The 17801-nt window shown below is 40.3% G+C and overlaps 2 protein-coding genes across 7 annotated transcripts; both read left to right on the forward strand.

Moving 5' to 3' along the window:
• Positions 1–36: 36 nt before the first annotated feature.
• On the forward strand, positions 37–4159 carry LOC105277458 (DNA replication licensing factor MCM4). Its single transcript, XM_011335820.3, has 9 exons — positions 37–179; positions 240–411; positions 489–805; positions 880–1772; positions 1904–2223; positions 2320–2597; positions 2796–3196; positions 3290–3500; positions 3662–4159. The coding sequence occupies exons 2-9, from the start codon at positions 252–254 to the stop codon at positions 3755–3757; spliced, it is 2676 nt and encodes an 891-aa protein (XP_011334122.1). The 5' UTR covers positions 37–179; positions 240–251; the 3' UTR covers positions 3758–4159.
• A 1866-nt stretch (positions 4160–6025) lies between these two features.
• On the forward strand, positions 6026–17500 carry LOC105277459. 6 transcript variants are annotated; one of them, XM_026968164.1, is made up of 6 exons: positions 6026–6421; positions 10066–10262; positions 10398–11132; positions 11272–11583; positions 11994–12560; positions 12662–17500. In XM_026968164.1, the coding sequence occupies exons 2-6, from the start codon at positions 10137–10139 to the stop codon at positions 13340–13342; spliced, it is 2421 nt and encodes an 806-aa protein (XP_026823965.1). In that variant the 5' UTR covers positions 6026–6421; positions 10066–10136; the 3' UTR covers positions 13343–17500. The 6 variants fall into 6 exon arrangements, with proteins under 6 accessions (XP_026823965.1, XP_026823963.1, XP_026823964.1 ...); XM_026968162.1 differs by having other exon boundaries at positions 6027–6401; XM_026968163.1 differs by having other exon boundaries at positions 6027–6301.
• Positions 17501–17801: the final 301 nt, after the last annotated feature.

A 17801-nucleotide genomic window follows, 5' to 3' on the forward strand; every position in this document is an offset into this window, starting at 1 on the left:
GTAGCTGCTCCTCCTGCACTCGCCACGAGTTTCGTTCGCGCTCTCCTTTTCTCTCCGGTTGCTTCGTTATACCCGTCTCGTTTCAGATGTTGCGGAAGGTGCAGTTACGAGGACAGGCGTTCTCGGTTCGCGCGGGAAATCGAGCATCTAACGCGTGTAACCCGTGTCTGCGTCTTCAAGTAAGCGCACGCGATACTCGGATACGTGATAACTTGGACTCAAGCGCGAGATCGTTGCAGTTTTCGTGAACGATGTCGAGCCCGATGAGACCGCCGAGGACTCCTGTCCCCCAGGATGACAATCGCTCGACGAACGGTACGCCGAGGAGGCAACAGCGGACTCCAACCTCCGTCAGAGCAGCCTCGGTCGCTGGAACACCCAGCACCACAGGCTCCGCGTCTACTAGACAAGGTTGGACGATATTCTCTGATCGATTTTTGTCGAAAGAAAGGAACATGTTACGTTCGAATTGCACATTTTACACGCAGGCACGCCTCAGAGGAGACCAGGCAACAATCCGCTGGACACTCCATTACGATGGGGCAGCCGTCACACGCAGGAGATGATCGCGCCTTCGTCGGAGAGCACATCTTCCGTGCCTTCTCCCAATGTACCAATGCAAACGAGTCCCCTAGCTGCGGGCATGAGCGAGATAGAACTGTCATCGCCGCTGAATTATGGCACCCCTAGCTCTTTGGTCTCGGTTCGTACTCCTCGTAGCGGTGTCAGGGGTACACCTGCTCGCCAGCGACCGGACGTCCAGTCCGACAGGCGAATGCGGCAGGTTAATTTGGCTGAACCGACAGTGAGTTAAAGACACGTAGCAGTTACGCATTGTATATATTATTGCAAATTACTAATTTGCACATTTATTGGCAGATACCAGAGGAGCCTAACGCACAGAGAACATCGGAGAGCGAGAACGGCCCGCAGTTGGTAATCTGGGGTACAAACGTCGTGGTGGACCAGTGCAAGGAACAGTTCAAGCGGTTTATCCTGCGCTTCATCGACCCAGAGGCGGAGAACGACGAGCTGCCGGAGAATATGAACCTGTCGGAACCGCTCTACTTGCAGAAGCTCGAGGAGATACACACGCTCGAGGAGCCGTTCTTGAACGTGAACTGTGCGCACCTCGAGGCGTTCGACCATCAGCTGTACAGTCGCTTGGTCTCTTATCCTCAGGAGGTGATACCGGCATTCGACATGACCGCGAACGAGATGTTCTTCGAGCGGTATCCCGCGGCGGTGTTGGAGCACCAGATCCAAGTACGTCCGTACAACGTCACCCGGACCAAGAGCATGCGTCTTCTGAACCCGGAAGACATTGACCAGCTGATCACGATCACCGGCATGGTCATCAGGACGTCGAACATCATGCCGGAGATGCGCGAGGCATTCTTCAAGTGCATCGTGTGCTCGTTCACGACCACCGTGGAGATCGACAGGGGCCACATTGCCGAGCCTACGGTGTGCACGCACTGCAACAACAATTACTGCTTCAACCTGATCCACAACCGCAGCCACTTCTCCGACAAGCAGATGATCAAGCTGCAAGAGTCGCCCGACGACATGCCAGCTGGCCAAACCCCTCACACGGTGGTGCTCTTCGCGCACAATAACCTGGTGGACGCCGTCTCGCCGGGCGACAGAGTCTCCGTCACCGGTATATATCGCGCGTTGCCGATGCGCGTTAATCCACGGCAGTCCAACGTGCGGGCTATCTACAGGACGCACGTTGACGTCGTCCACTTCAGGAAACAAGACTCGAAGCGGTAAGACGCATTTATGTTCGCATTTTAGCAAATGTTAATTCAATAAATTATTAACATAAATTATTAAAAAATGTATTAAACTGCGTATTCGATATGTTAAATTTTGCTAATCTTATATTCTTTCGTTGCAGATTGTACGAGCAGGAGGAGGGCAAAGATCACGTTTTCCCACCGGAAAGAGTAGAATTATTGAAACTGTTGTCGCAGAAGGAAGATGTGTACGAGCGATTGGCACGACATATCGCTCCCAGCATCTACGAAAATGAAGACGTTAAGAAGGGAATATTGCTGCAACTGTTTGGCGGAGTGAAGAAAGAACAGAAATCGAGCAAGAAACATTTCCGGTCCGACATCAATATACTCTTGTGCGGAGACCCCGGCACGAGTAAATCGCAGTTGCTGCAGTTTGTTTTCAATTTGGTACCACGCTCACAGTACAGCAGCGGAAAGGGTAAGATTCTAGAATAATAATTTTTAATTTAATTTTTTCTTCATTCGTAATTTTATCGTTAATATTTTTCATGTTCGTAATTTTTCTTTCCTTCAGGTTCCAGCGCCGTCGGACTGACCGCCTTCGTAACCAAAGATCCGGAAACTCGGCAATTGGTACTGCAAACCGGCGCCTTGGTGCTCGCCGACAACGGTATCTGTTGCATCGACGAATTCGATAAAATGAATGACAGCACGCGCTCGGTGCTACACGAAGTTATGGAGCAGCAAACACTGAGTATCGCGAAGGCAGGCATCATCTGTCAATTGAACGCGAGAACCAGCATTCTGGCAGCAGCCAATCCCTGCGAGTCGCAGTGGAATAAGAACAAGACGGTAAGTGTCCATTGAAATAATAAATAATTGAATGATAATGTACATTCTCGATATTTTAAAGCAATATTATTAAAGATATTAAAGTAATGCATGAGAATTGCCATAAATTAAATTAATATATTAAATTAATTAATAAATTAAATTAATGTTAGAAATTCTAACTCGTCAATTGTCATAAATTTTTGCACTTGTGTTTAGGTAATTGAGAACGTCATGTTACCGCACACCTTAATGTCGCGTTTCGACTTGATCTTCCTAATGCTGGATCCTCAGGACGAGGTGTTCGACAGAAAGCTCGCTAGACACCTGGTATCACTTTATTACAAATCCGATATGGAGGAGGAGGACGACATCGTGGACATGAGCGTCCTGCGCGATTACATCGCTTACGCCAAGGAACACGTGCATCCTGTTCTCAATGAGGAGAGCCAACAGAGGCTGATCCAGGCCTACGTCGATATGCGCAGGGTCGGGAGCGGACACGGACAGATCACGGCCTATCCGAGACAATTGGAATCGCTGATCCGGCTCGCCGAGGCACATGCCAAGATGCGATTCAGCAGCGTAGTCGAAATAGACGACGTGGAAGAAGCTTGGAGGTGAGCAGAGCGCAGAATAATATTTGTTCCTGACGATGCAGCTTCTGCAGTGTTCAACGTTCAGTGTAATCAACATTCTATCTATATCTTCAGGTTACATCGCGAGGCGTTGAAGCAATCGGCCATCGATCCGTTGAGCGGCAAAATCGATATTAGTATTTTAACGACTGGCATGTCGCTGGCGGCAAGGAAACGTAGGCAGGAACTGGTCGAGGCTCTGAAAAGGCTTATCAAGGGTAAGGATAAGGCGCCGGCCCTGAATTACCAGAAGATTTTCACGGAGCTGAAAGAATCGTCGAGTGTGGTAAGTTCATTTACGCATTCTTACTTGTACTTAGTCTTCTTCGTTCATTCATTTGTTCATTCATTATAATTATTTCATATTACTTTTAATTTTGTTATCGTAACGAGCACATTCGCTAGTTTTTAATTTCCTTTTTATTTTTAAAATTTCTTTTTTTTTAGTTGGTAACGCGTGAAATGTTCGAAGACGCCTTAAGGGAACTACAGGATAACGGTGTCGTGATTGTAACCGGCAGGAATAGCATTCGCGTTTGCTAGAATTGTTCAGGTTATACTTAATTTTTTATACTTTGTTACGACATTAATCTTCCGAGATTTGCTGGCACAAATATAATTGTGTAGCAGAAGATTCTTTTATTTTACCGTTTTATTTTAAGGTTTTTAATAATCCACGCTATTATGCGGAATCATAATTTATAAGCTAGGCATAAGGACTCCATAAGCTAGGCATTTTTTAATTATTCTCTGATGTGTAATTTTTGCGGACAGTAAAACAAGCATGTATTAATCAATATGTACGAAGTCTTAATTGAAAGCGAAAGAAACAGCGCACCAGAAATCCGAGGAAACACCTCTGTGCATTTCAAGATTGTTATTTGCGACACTTACATCACTACGAGATCACTTTTCAATTGGAAACTTATAAATTCGTATAATCAATTATCAGACGTTTTTAACTGAATTATTATCGTACGCATTTTAATAATGGAATCATTACTCGCGTCAGTTATTTGATTTCACATATACCTATACGCCGATGTCTGTTTTAATCTCGCGGGGTGTAAAATCGAATTGCAGCGATTAATCGTCATCGACGATTTGAAGTATCTTATAGCGGGCCTGTATATGCGTTCCACGCCTACGCTTCATGCGCGGGCGTCGCGACGGAGGCGTCGTACTACGTAGTTTTGCTCTTGCAATGACCTTGGCAACTCCCACGCAGCCCTCCCTCCGTCGGGTGGTTTTGGTGGGGACGCTCGTTCATCGACATCCCACCCATCTACCACCGGGCAATTTTCGCCCCTTCGAGTCACTCGCTACGTGAACCTAGCGAGCAACGATATTAGCAAAACCTGGATGTTTTCAATTATCCCGTCCCGGGCAACGATGCGGCTGATTTAATCAGATTTAACGCTGGAAATCACATTCCCTGAAAAAGCTTATGACGTATATTACGCTTAATAAAAACTCTTTTTAACAACATCAAAATTAACAAATTTCTAAGCTCGGGAACGAAACTTGATATGGACTGTGAATTTAAATTTATTAGTATTAATTGAAATTTAATTCGTTCCAAGTATTTCATCATCTATCACTGCTTACTGTAATTATATACATAGTTGCGATTGTTCATTCAATTCTGACGTCATCGGTGGTGCAAGAACATTGTCCACATAGCTACATACGTACGCGTACGTACGGGATGAGTGTGTGCAAGCACGATTTGTTATCCGTGCACTTGACACGTGCCGTGATGTACATTGTACACACACGCATCATCATCTATGAACGGTCGGTCCATAATCGAATACACGCGCACGTACGCGCGCACGTGTGCGTATAGCCGGCGAGGAAAGAAGAGAATGGGATCACGTATAGAACGCGGTAGTGAGGGGGTGAATCAAGAGAGAAAGAGACTGCACGATAGGGGGAGGAAGCGAGAGAGCTGGGGTGCGCTCGATCGTTAAAGCGCCACGACGCCGCCCACCGCGTGATCCCTCATGCCCGAGTCGCCCATTCATAAAGTTGCTGCTGCTAATTCTTAACATCTCGTTCCCTCGTTTCCCCGGGGTTGCGCAGCGCTATGCGAGCATGACTTCGTGATTTTCTTTGCGAAAAGGCATGGATATGGCATATTGAATTCCTTCTCTGCCTCTTTTTCTCGCATTTTTCTATCTCCATCTGTTTGCAAATAACTATTTTGGCGTTTGTTTAAAGAACTTTTCAAATTTTAAAGGCTTTCTTGTAAAGAAAGAGAGAATGCCTTGCCGCGTGTATGTATAACGTGAACAATATCTCGCAGAAAGTTTTATAGAATCGCACAAAGAGAGAAGAAGGGGGTGAGTGAAGAAATTGGCGAGTTGAAGTTGGATATAATTTCTTGACAAAGTTTATATTTAATTAAACTTTTAACATTCAGTAAATTAGACTTTGGAGCAGGACTTTGGATAACATTCCTCGTTATTTGAGACAACTGCAGACCCTTTATTTTATTTCTGATGACATTCAACAATCAACGATATGCTCATCCAAGATGATTGACCCGCGCCGCGCCGACCGGCTCAACGCAACACCTGTTTCGTCGGAACAAGAGCCGACATAACCGATCGACCCTGGCTGGTGGCTGAAGGTCGTCGTGGTCGTTGTCGAGGGGGATTGGATGCCGCAGTGGCTCCCGTAAGCGAGCAAATAAAAGATCCTTTCGACATTGAGCGGACACCTCCATTCATGCTTTCCGGGCGCAGGCGCCTTCTCGCAAAACCGCATGGCGCTACCCCCGGGGAAGGGATCCGCGAGGGGTCACCTACGCGGACCCCGGCACCACGATACGTGGGCGACGTGGGTGATTCAGCGGTAGGAGCAAGCCGGAGCAAGGGCGGATGTTCTGTTCCTCGCGCGCCGGCTCGGCTCGCGCGGCTCGGCTCTCGCCCCGGCTTCGAGGGTGGCTCGTGAAAGAACGCGCGAGGAGTACGCCGTAACGATCTCTCGCAACAATCCTCGACAATCCTCTCCGCCGTGTGGTGGTGCCGTTCCCCGGAATTCTCGAGCATTCACGTCCACCGGCGCCTCGACCGACACCGAGTGAGTTGGCAGCATTTCCCCGCGTCGTGTGGACTTCCCGGACGAACCTCCTGGAATCCTGCCCCAGGGATACGTGCGCTATCATGTGGCGAACCGACGAGTACGTCCAGGATACGCGCGGTAAACCGCGGTAGCAGATTGCCCCGTCGCTCGAATCGGGTTGTCACTCGAACGTTTCGCATTACGACCTATTTTATTAAATTACGATTTTATGCGCGACAATCTAAATAGGAGAGCATGTTGGGATAGTGTAAAATTTAATGTGAATTCTCAGTTGTCGAATGCGACGCAACGACGCTCGCGTTAGTAGACATTGTACTGACAGTTCCTGTAGGAAGCCGAGTTTATATGCTGATTTTATTTTTAGTTTTGTGAGCTAACATGATCATAAAATCAATCAATGATAGTTAATATATGGATAGATGATGATCAATGATAGATAGCTATTAATGCTTTATATTTATTTATTATTATATTAATACTACAGATTTTGTTAATTTTTATTAGTACCATCCACTAATATCATTTTCCTTAATTATTCTTTACATATTTTTTCATCATTCTGTTTCTCTTACTCTGGTCTGTTTGTTCTGCTTTATGTGTATATCAGACTTTTGTCTATTGTGCGTCACTTGAAGATAATTTTAATATTACCTATTTAATAATTTATGGAAAGAATTTATCGAACACGCGTTGCAAATTGAAACATTTTGTGAGTGAAGGAGAAGAAAATATATTATTATAAGAATCTACAACAATTCCTCTAGGAGGAACGAATAAAACCGTTAAAAGCCTCAAAAATACAGACAAAGTAAGGGTAACCAAATATAAGAATAAAGGGTCGAAAGCGTAGGACGAGGAGCGGTGGGTCGCCAACGCAGTCATCTATGTGTGAGTCTGACCACTGTCTGCAGTCACAAGTAGGCAAGTTCAAGCTCATGACGGCCGCTGAGTTAGCTGAGAGAGAGACACGTTCTCTAGTTTGTTTCACAAGATTCGCAACACTTGCCAATCTTGAAGAATAATGAGGAGACTTTATTTATCTCTGCCTCACGCTGTAGGAACTAGCAATATTCTGTCATTCAGTCGAAGGCATTGATTTTGTTCGTACGCCGCTTCGATTACTTCGTGGAGGAGCATTACACGAACATGAAATATGAGATTCACATTTAGCTTTATTTATTTCATTTGTTATTTAATAAATTTATTTCTTTATTGAATTATTTAATAAAATTTATTTGTTATTTAGTTTTACTTTAATTTCGTTTCTTTATTTAAAATTTATTTATTTATTTCAGTTGTTATTTAATAAATTTATTTCTTTATTTAGTTATTGAATAAATCAATGTTATTTAATATATTTACTATTTACTATTGATAATCCGTTTGCTCGGATTCCTATTTTTTTCCTTAGTACCTTTCATACAATTTATCCTGTTCACTTTAATTCGCGCTGCGTTTCTTTGAATCCAGATTAGGTATCGAAAGCAATCGTTACATTTTCATAATTCTCCGAAAACCCCATGTCGGAGCATTTCCGTCGAGCGGCATTGAAAGCTCAAGCGAGAGCGAAAGTAACGGCGACCGCCACTCAGCGCCCGCTAGTGAAAACGAAATCGGGGAAACTTCGATCGACCTCGCCGAAAATTACGCACGTTGTAGCGCGATGTAGAATTAATTATTCAAATATGAAATGCTGGGAATTTGTAAAAGATATTTTCTACTTGAAATTAAAGTAAATCTAAAATAAATACAAAGAGCATTTCTGTGAGATGTTTCAGTTAAAAAAGCACATTATTCTGAATACAAAAAGGTGAAATTTGCAATAATATCTAATTATATTGTATTATATTTGTTTCGAGCTTAAATTATGTCATACTTATATGTAACAAATAGCACTCGTTTTCGGACACACACTGGATCACATCCACACTGCACATCCGCGTGTTCGCGCACAAGCATGATCATACCGGGCCACTTCGTCGGCTGTTTTACTTTCTCCTCCTTCGCTTTCCCTCGAGAGGAAAAGCGGATCAGACCTTGGTCGCCATGGCAATTACATGGGAATACCACCCTCTGCGAATATCAGGAATACCGGAAAAAGCATAGACTTGGTGACCTGACACACGATGCATTCGCGCGGAAAAATAACGCAGGGACACGATTTCATTTCTATATGTCATGTGTTTTTGTGTCTTCATCCCTTAACTATGGCATATGGTACGGTTAGATCGATACTGTCAGATGGCAAAATAAATTTACATATATATGTATATATGTAAATTTATTTTGCCATTATATATATATAATGTACAATGATCAGAATAACTTATTGATAACTTATACGAAAAATCAGAATTGTTTAAAATTCCAATTTTGTTCGAGGATTCTGTTAAATTTCTATGATTTTTCTTTCTTTTATTTTTTTTTTTCTCTCAAATCCATTTACTTATTTTAGCATTTGTAAGTGTCTCATATATATTTTTTAATATATCATGAAAGTTATTGTTTAGCAACACATAAAATCTAAAGTTTATAAAAAATTAATATTTAATCAATTTTATAAGGCGATTATATCGCCACCATATCGATATCATCCATGATCAGGCAATCGATATTCTAGTCAAGTTTTAATAACCGAAAAAATAAAATATATATAATTAAAAGAATAAGAAAAACATAAAATATGAAAAATTGAAACTATTAAATAATAATCTGTCTTTCTAAAAAAATTGATTCCAGATTAGCCGTACAGTCTAATATCGATAAATGTGTTAGAAACAAAACACATTGTATTATATTAGGGTATTATATGAGGTGACCTCACGAAACAAATCTTTGTCAACGCGAGATCATCGCTTAGTTCGGTGCGGACAGTGGTCCGTGGTAGTTGGAATATAAACAGCTTACGAACGAGATCGTTCTTTCAGAGGGAAACTGACGAATTTAGTTGTATCAACGAGGTACAGAACAGGAACTGCAAATTGTTCGTGCATTCTGAGCGCTTTTAGACAGGTGGAAAATTATTCAATTATTAATCTTTGAATTCTGAACAACGTGCTTTATTTATGGCTACTCATTATACATTTAACGATTGCGTCAGTGAATAAGAATTCATTTTCGTGCAAGATTCACCATAGCGCGCGTAATGTCAAATAATGCTCACAAATATGGAAAAAGCGATTATTTTAACATCATACAGGACATTCGAGAAAATGCGCGAAGTGTTTTTATTGAAACCGTCACAATTTGAAAAGTCTACTGGTCGATATCGTGAACGTACGAAAACATGTATCATATGAAGATCGTTGTCTTATAAGTGTTGACGAATAAGTATAAGGTCATTTCAGTATTTGTCTCTTCTATACTATTTTCTATTAAATATTCTTGATAAAAGAGAATTAAATTTCCAACAAGTGGTGTCAATTAAATTTAATTTATTTCTAATTCATTTTAAATCTTCAACGCTATTTACATTAAATTCTTCATTTCATTAAAATTGTCCTCATTAATTCTTGATTATTTGGATATTAAGTTCATGTTCTTCTTGAGAGCTAAATTCTATTGAAAGTACAATCAAATTTTTAAAATACGTCACATCGCAGACTGTAGTATAGAGATAAACTCGATATTCTACCGAAAATTATTTAAACTACAATGCGCGCAAGTAGATAGGAATTATGATAGAAAACAGCGTTGACAAATATAAAGAAATGATATCGTCACTGTATTAGTACTGATAACTTTCGTAACTATTATTTCAGAAAAACAAGATTCTCTGATAGTGTGACACGAAAGATTTCTTTGGAATTTGATCAGCAACTCCTGTCCCGCAATGAATCAACCAAAATTGCCCCACAAAGGGGTAAATCCGTCTACATTTCTACTGCCTCTCGTCACAAATTATCAAAATTTCGTGGATTTCGTGGAGAATCCAAACATTAAATATGATATTCAGCCAGTAAGTAATTCATTATTTTCTGTAATTTATATTCTTGAAACAATTTTCTATGCATTTTCTTGAGTATTACATAAATCCTCTGTCTCTCTGAATTGTTTCAAGATGTAGAATTTAAATTAAAGTGAAATTTCGCAGATAATAAAGCAAACAAAACGATCGTTTCAGTTGATACGTGAGTATCCCCAGCAAGACTTTCACAATCTCAAAATGCCCGAAATCCCTGATCAGATCGAAAATGCCATATCGCAAGATTCTTCGGATACCAGGCAATTAGATTCTGGTGACTCAAGTGACTCAAGTGTGCCGGTATCCTCGGATACCAATAATGTGTCAGACTTGTTTCTGGAAAAGCATCTAGTGCAAAATGATCAATCCAATTCGAACTTCTCGACTTCCAATCGAAATGAGAACTGCCAGGAAAACGAATTGCTGAAAGATTATGAGGATATTAAAAATGATAACAAAGATTTTCAGAAGATCGGTACGCTCGACGTGAACGACAACTACGTCGAACACAAATCACTTGTGCCCAAGCAAATTGTCTGTAGCTCGGCTCCCCAAGGGGATGTATCCAAAGCATCATCAATGGAGGACCAAATGTCTGAGTGTTCGCCAAACCAGCTGACAAACGACCAGATGACAGACTACAAAAATGATCTGTGCAGCACCCGATTGTTCTACTGTCAGACTTGCTGCAAGTCCGTGTCCGCGGAGGCAATCAATGTAGACTGCGATCCTCATTGCGCTCACAATCATGTGACGGTCGATTTTATGGAATTCGTCAACACCGTGCACCGTCAAGCCGAAGATGTGATGCAGCAAGCCTGGCTCGGACTCGACGCTCTCACAGAAGATATAGAAAATGCGAGGGTGAGTTAACTATCTGCTCTACAGTTTTTTTACGAAAAGGAAATTTTCCTTGTTACATTTTTTCTCTCTTTTCAATTTTTTTATCATACGATTTATTATCGAGAGGCTTAACGAATAACGTTTCTGGAATTTCTTGCAGTTGGACATTGAAACCTTAGATCAGAGGACTAGAGAGGCATTCAATGATGTGAGGCTGTTCTCGCGTAGAATGTGGTCTGCTATGGAAGAGAAGGAGAATAAACTGTTTCAGCAAATCATAGACGCACAGCAACGGAAACTTGAGGTTCTCCAAGAAAAATATAAAAATTTGAATGATGATAAAGTCCGATTATCACAGGCCATGAATGCTCTCAAACAAACTGTCCACTATGCGCAACCATGCATCATCGCGGATAACCCCGATGACGGAATTAGCAGAGTTTTGAAGAGCAAGGATATGGTGTTGGCTGAAGTATTTTATTTTATACTATTTTTTCACGCGTTTTTACATTTTATTTATTATTTCCTTGCTTTTGCACATTTCGCAAGGTGCTTTAAAACGGTCGGATCTTAGCTTGTTTGGTCAACTTATAAAATGATATTCACAATTCTATACGTTTATCATTTTTTTGTGTTTGTATTCCGCAGATTCTTTCAGAATTATTAGACATTTGTTACACTTAATTGATTTTCTCGGCCAGTTCAAAACTGATGTGAACATTCTGCGTTTGTGTATAATTACTAATTAAAACGACTACAGTTTAATTTCAAAATTGTTTTATCTATAAACTTACGGCGATAACGTCTATATGAACCGCGGACTACATTATTATAAACTTATATACAGATATATTATATAATATTTTTCTCGTGTCTGCACAGATCTGGCAGATTCGTCAAAACTGGAAAACAAGGATCGGATCTGATCGAAGTGAGAACTGGATCTCGTTCAAGGGTTTCGACAAGAACCTACTTTTCGCGATCGCCAATGTAGGGAACGTCGTTCTAAACGATCCAGGCACCATCGGGGATCGTCGGCCGAATCGCGATCACACGTCATCACCCTTGTGTTTTCTCAACGAGACGATTACCACGGGGATTCCGCGCGGTCGTCCGATACCGAATTACGATCACGACATCGTCCTTCCTTACCGAAACAGAACCAGACTGTTGATCTGGAGCACGGAGATCATGATCGTTGGCAATGACGGCGATCGTGCCAATCTGAATAATCTCTGTCGTCCATGGGGAGTCATTTGCGACACCAAGCACATCTTCGTCAGCGACAGGTCTAACGATCGCATACAGGTCTATAATCAGGATGGCACGTTTGTCAGAAGATTTGGAAGTTCCGGCAACGGTCCTGGCCAATTCAACCGTCCGGCCGGGATCACCATCGATACATGGCATCGTATCATTGTAGCCGATAAGGATAATCATCGCATTCAGGTTCCTTGCGTTCTTTTATAACTGATTTCTTTCTTCTACAAACATTCATCAAGTAAATTCAAGTCGATATCTGAATAACAATTATTATTATTACGTTTCAGATTTTCACGACGGAGGGCGAATTCGTGCAGGTGTTCGGTGAGAAGGGCGAAGCTTTCGGGCAGTTCCTTTACCCCTGGGACGTGACGACGAACGCGGCGGGCCAGATCGCGATTTCAGACACCAGAAATCAACGTGTCCAGCTGTTCAGCCCGCAGGGCCAGTTCCTATGCGTGTTCGGTGGCAAGACCATGCCGAACGTGATGAAAGAGTTGAATTCACCGCGCGGGCTCTCCTTCACGCCCGAAGGAGATCTCCTCGTCACCGATTTCAACAAGCAGCGGATGGTGCTGATCTCGCACGAATTTTCAAGGATGCGCGTAATCAACTGCGAAGTGGTGGAGGAGCAAGTTGGTGATCACTGGAAGAGACGTAACGAACAGGATGATGAATTGGACATCAGCCAGCGATACGAGAATCAGACTCACACGCCGCTCCTGAGACCCCAGGGCGTGATCACGGACGACAAAGGCAACATCCTCGTCGCTGATTCTCGTCACAACTGCATACAGGCCTTCAACTCGTTCGGCTCGCTCTTGTTCATATTCAAACCGGGCCCGGAAGTGATGGGGGTTCCGCTCTCCGTGGCCTTCCTGGGTGATGGCAGGATCGCGATCGTCGATGACCGAGATCGCGTGCTGCTGGTAAGGCTGGAGAATTGTCAGTTGCCGCAAAAGAGATGAAGGCCTGATCGTTTGGGTTGACACCCTAAAAATCCGCTTAAGATTCTGATTGGGGCGAATGTGAAAGCTCTTGGAGCTTCTCGTGGCTGTTTTAACGCGGACGTCTTCTCTTTGCGTGTCTTCCACGGCTGTATCACTTCGATGGATTGGGACGAAATCACTGACGATGAATGAAACGGAGATGTAGCAAGAAGAGCGAGAGAGTTTTATTGGCACTAAGTCCGATTTGCCGATCAGCGAATACCGCAACGACTCTTATGTTGGTGGCAGCTTAATTATCCACCATTTTTTGTCTTGAAATTGTCTATTTGAAAGTGCGTGATTTCCCTAATAACAAGTTACACTATCACTAATTTACGCGAACGCCTACAAGCAATTATATCTTCGCTCCATCCATGCGATGTTTGATGTTTTGTAATTTATAATTAATGTTTTTTTTTCTGTGTAATATACACAAATCGATGCACGCTTTTTGAATAGGGAAAATTATTTGATACTTGGTGAAGAAATCTGCATCGACCATTAATTTTTCTAAAATTTTGTTCATTTTTTGGTGAATACTTAGAAATCAGATCTGCACGTTGCGGAATTCGCTTTCATTGATTGCGCTTTTGGAATTAATCCCGTCTTTGCTTATATGAAATTTATACGGACGATTCCTCACAGATGCAGAGATATTTCCGTATTGACGATATTGCTACAGATTATCAATCAGGATAATCGTAACAGCAGGATAAGTGCATATAGTTAATATAAAAGCACTATTTAAAGATAGTATTACTAGTCATAATCTTCCATAATTTTATGATGGCTGTTAAGTTTTTCTCTTCTTAGTAAATTTCTACTAGTAATTATATTTATTTTTTATACTATTTGTTTTACCGTTCATTTTATGATAATTCTTTACAATAATTTAGAAACAAATTTTATGACTAATATTAACTTAATATTAAGTTAATAAATAGATAATTTTTATGGATTCTTGTTGAATATTATGGAATCTTATTGAATATTACAATAACAGCAACTAATTTTTATAATTTTCATTTTTTTCTATTGTTGCTTAATATAAGAGAATTCTGAAAGTTATCTTAATATAATATAGAGAAACGCTGTATACACTGACCATTTTAAACATTAATGTCCAAGTATACACTCTTGCGTTGAACACAAGAAATTTGCGAAAAGAGAAAATCGTCCTAGAAGAAATATAATTTTTTGTTACCTGAAATTATGACAAAAAGATCTCATCTAATGATGAAAATAATAAATTATGAGCAAGGTTTTTCTCGTAATACAAAAGTTAATGTGATACATATGTGATCTTATCGGGGAATATTGTATTTGTATTATTAATTTATGAACGACTATATTTAATTTTCCTGGCAGTTTTCATGTCATGTGATGTTCAAAATTTCTTGTAACATCCTAGAACGTTTGTTTGCAGATTAATATTTTTATATTCAGTCAGGAATCCTCGTTACTGATTTATTATTTTCATCGCTAGATTTATTTTTACAATTATATGTATTATATGTAATGCACAGTAAAGCTTTGCGATTGGACGGACGCATGAAATGCGCAGTAGTTTAGATAATTCTTCATAATTTTAAAAGAGAAATCCAAATAATTCGCAATAGAGACAAAAAGAGGACCGTATACGCGCTATACGGTTCATATGATCGACTAACAACGCATTGTTGAAAAGAAAATAACGATGATAGAACTAATTAATGAAATCAGTAATTAAAAGTTAACAGTTGTATCGTTACTATTATGTATGGGCTCTTGGATATTTGATCATTTATATAAATTGGGCAAAAGATAGAGATACGATTTTATAGAATACTGTTCGTTTATCTTTTGTGTTTTATAATTGTTTTTGTAATTGCAAGTATTCACAAAATTGAGGTTCAGATTTTTTAAATTAATTTTTTTAATTTTGAGAACAGCCGCTTTTATGTAGATGTGCGTATCTTATACTGTGTAAACAAGTAATAGGTGAAATTCTGTTTTATTTTTTTTATTTTTATTTTTTTTAAACATAAAATAAAACACATCATATATATTTTTAATGCATCAGTTTATTTTAAAACGTATTAACATTTCAACATAGTAGATTTGTTGACATGGGAGAGTTGTTGGCTCTGCAAGTTAAGTAAGCGAGGAAATATCGGACGCAGAATAATAATGAAGCATCTTTGGAATGAAAGAACGGAAAAATGGAGAGGATGAAATCAACTTTTTATTTCCGCGGAATTGTTCGCGCGTCACGGTTCTCTCAAATCTGAGGAAACAACATATATTCTCTCGACATGAATTAATTAGTATCGTTAAAAATTATTGTGTAAGTTTATTGTTAAGATTAACTACCTAATAATGTTAGATATTAACGTTAATCGTTATCTCAGTTGAGGCGTAAAAGGTAGTACAAAATAAAGAGAGAGCGAGAGAGAAAGAGAGAAAGAGGAATATGCATATACGCGTGCAGGTATACGTGAAAATTATAAAATTATGAAGATATGATATGGAAAGAATATCAGAAATCGCTTGTTAAGGGGAAAGGCAGTGGCATGCTGATAGTTTTTGCAGATTGTTTGACGAAATCTGGCTGAGATTCTGGTTGAATTGACATGCTTGTGATTGTAAAAAAATACTCTTTTGCGAGTCATACGACGCAGTCGTATATATTATCGTATATATATCATAAGGATACATAGTCTGCCAACTCTCTCGGATCCGTTGCTTTGAATTTTTGCGATGTTTCTTCCAACACTTTCCGCGTGTAAATAATTTGGAACTAGAGCAGCCAGTGTTGCATATATTTACAATTTGTAATTCTAGCGACAAGATAAGGAGCGCCAAGAGATCTGAGAGCTGCTTAACTGTATGTTGTTCTCTTAGACATAAGCTGATTCTTCTTCTACCTCCTAGCTGCTCCGGATGACATTGGCCGTTCCAATTTCATTGAAATGGAAAGAACTTCCCGCGCTAGTCCCTTCTCCCTGTAGATTACCCGATTGATCCGACAAAATGTGACGTCTAGAAGAGAAATATTTTTAATGAAAGGGAAATGCTGGAACGGTGCTTCGCGCGGATGGAAAAAAATCAGATTTTTTTGCGAGTGTCTCGCGCGCGAGAAATAAATTGGAGGGTCGCTCGAATATCTCTCACGCACACGATGATGGTGACAATACGACCGCATCATGAGAAAGTCGCCATTACCTCACAGCACGAGCGTCGCGTGTTAGTATTCAATGCGACGCGCGTTCGTGCAACGCCAAATCCCGGCTGTGCTAAACACATATAAAGGAATCACAAAGCGAATCCACCCCGCGATACATATGTACACATATATCTGTATCAAGGAAAAATCGCGATCCGTTTCAGTCAATGAACTTTCGTGATAGGATCCGAGAGGGATCGTGACTGACTTTCTTTGAACAATCTTTCATAAGTGTGATTAGGGCAAAACTTTCTACGTGTGTTACACGACGTTCTGTATGTATCACGTCTATCATATAAAATGTTTGATGAGAATCATCTCCCTAGGTCGATCGCGCGTAGGTGGCCCCTGGGACCACGAAGTCGCAGGGGTGATCCTCCCGTAAAAGCGATGTGTGTATCCCCCTTCTGTCACGCATTATTTTAAAGTAGCGTATCTGCGCGACTATTTTTACACCCCGTGTCAAAGTGCATTTTAAGCAGAGCATTTTGTATGCGCGCGTTAATTTTACGGCTGATAATCGCAACGACGCAAGCTCGTTTGAAAAACGAGCGAACATTTGCGCTTGTTTCCACACAGATATATCTCATTATGAAACGAAAAAAGATAATTGAGAATAAATATATGAAGCAAGACGAAAAAGTAGAGACCCTGAAATTGCCGAAAATAAGAATCAAAATCAACGGTGTATTTGTCCGAGAAGACACTAAAAGAATTTTCTTTGCATTCCTTTTGCATATCATGAATCTGCTCATACGATAACTATATAGTCTGTTACTAGTCTTTTCTTTCAAGAAAAATCAATTTTCGTAAAGTGATACTTTTTTATGTCACAATTAACAATAATTAACAGTTGTATATATAGCGCACTTGGTAATCTATGCATTTCCTTTAAATGATGAGATAACCGATAGATGCTAAAGAATGTAAAATGTAAAATAAATGTATGAATCAAAATGCATGTAACGTGCAAATCAAGCAGTGAATGAAAAGCGTAAGTTGAAACATCGACAATTCACTCATGTGAAACTTTACAAGAGTTCTTGTTTAATAGCAATGCAGTGCCAAACAATGTATTTTGTGAAAGAGAATAAAAAAATATAAAATTTAGAAAATGCAAAAAGTTTCATGGTAATCTATCGCTTAGAAATTATATATATACTTTATTATATCTAGTAAATAATTTTTCCTTTACATTGATGCAACTTGCGTTGATTAAACATTTTCATTGTC

Source organism: Ooceraea biroi, chromosome 3, assembly GCF_003672135.1.
Source record: "Ooceraea biroi isolate clonal line C1 chromosome 3, Obir_v5.4, whole genome shotgun sequence".
NCBI lineage: Eukaryota > Metazoa > Arthropoda > Insecta > Hymenoptera > Formicidae > Ooceraea > Ooceraea biroi.